The 1,789-nt window shown below is 40.4% G+C and overlaps 1 protein-coding gene across 1 annotated transcript; it reads left to right on the plus strand.

The window, feature by feature from the left end:
- The first annotated feature begins 557 nt into the window (after positions 1–557).
- Positions 558–1,213, plus strand: LOC106590077 (mannose-specific lectin-like). Its single transcript, XM_014180621.2, is given in 2 exon segments — positions 558–647; positions 953–1,213. Coding segments are annotated over 2 exon segments (351 nt in total).
- The last annotated feature ends 576 nt before the right edge of the window (positions 1,214–1,789 follow it).

A 1,789-nucleotide genomic window follows, 5' to 3' on the forward strand; every position in this document is an offset into this window, starting at 1 on the left:
CCAGTCATCTCATGGGTCTCCCAGTCAAGGCCGGTACAGGTATTGAACCAGCATCTGAAGCAACACAGCTATGCAGTGTCTTAGACTGTTGCGAACTCAGGCGCTGTATAATGTGACCATTCGGGAGTGGCCTACAGTACAACAGTAAGAGCAAAATAATCCTAACAAAATAAAATAGTAAAAACCTTAGTGTAACAACAGTTTTAGTAAGTAATACTGAAGTCGTGCACAATTAGCAGTTTCTATTTCGGTTTATGTCGCCCATTCATTGTCAGTTAGAGACACAGTAGGACCCAAACGCATAATCAGTGCTCTAACTCCCCCTTGCGCTGGTCTGGAACAATGAAGTGGTGATTCAGGGTACCGTACTAAACCACAAATGACCTCTAAGTCCCGCGGCGTAAGCTCGCAACTTTTAAAGGAGGAACCAATATACCCAATATATACGATAACTCTATCCAACGTTCCTTAATATACTTATTTGTGAAAGAGCACACTAGTGTATGACCTTGATTTCTGTACATTGATAACTCCAAACATCTCAGTACACAGTCATCATGAGCAGGAACTACTTGTGCAAAAATGATGAGCTGCGCAAGAGAGACTTCATACTATCCAACAACCGAGATTGGAAGGTTGTCTTTCAAGTTCGTTACTTCTACATGAGCATTGTCTCAGTCTCAGTTTGTACAGCAGTGCATGTTGTTGGCACTTTTTGTACTGCTTTAGTTTGTACAGCTCTAGTGTTTTACACCTCGAGAAGCAGCTTTAATTACTTAAATCTGTTTAACGAAAAGTTAATTGCAGGTGCCCATCAGTCAAACGCTTTCCAAGTACATGACCAGAATAAGCTAGTCTACATTCATAAATTGGCTTTGGTTCTGGGTAACATCAAGAGTGTGTTGTTAAATAGTAGTTTTATGATAATACTGTAGTGTGTCTATATCTGTAGGATGATGGCAACTTTGTGATCTACGGCTAGAAGCCCATGTGGTCTTTAGACACGGCCGGCCCCAACCGTCACCGCCTGTGCATGCAGGACGACTGCAACCTGGTGATGTACACACAGGAGGACTCCCCCGTGTGGCACACCAACACCTCTAAGCTCAGCTGCAAGATGTGCCGGATCCACCTAAAAGACGACGGCACCCTTGTGCTGGAGAAGAACAGAGCAGACATCTGGAGCTCCAACGAATCGTCCGACATGAAATGAAAGATTTTTTTTAAAGTCTGTTACTACAGTGCATATATCTCCGACTGTCTGAACTGGGCAATCTCGTAACTTTTTATGTGTGACCAATAAAACAATCAGTCACTTTTAATTGTGTCAGTATAGGATTGTAATTAACCGAACATTAAATCATGCCGTCTTTGGATTCCAAGGTAGCAGTACAACATGAATGTATCCATGGCAGGTATGTGGTCATATCCATGTAAAAGGACGTATGAGCACCAACGTGAATATCAAATCTGGTGTCAAATGAAAGCTAAGAGTCCATATTTTTGGGTAAGGAAGGCATAGATTCATTTTTCTAATCATTTTCCATCCTAAAAATTAGGAATAAGCGTTTGATTTCTGGTCAAAAAGATGGAAAAGGGGTCTTAAAAAACATCTTCTTGAAAAATGTGAAGGTATTAGAAATATATCAAAACTCAATAATGTTTAAGTAATGGCCCATGTCAACTAATATCAACATTTACATTTAGTTTTGCAGAAATTGTTTGCCTTCTGTAAGTTTAAGAAATATTGCCTAGTGTCTTGTCATTCTGTCACCAAAAACCCACATAT

The sequence above is a fragment of the Salmo salar genome, chromosome ssa29, assembly GCF_905237065.1.
Source record: "Salmo salar chromosome ssa29, Ssal_v3.1, whole genome shotgun sequence".
Lineage (NCBI taxonomy): Eukaryota > Metazoa > Chordata > Actinopteri > Salmoniformes > Salmonidae > Salmo > Salmo salar.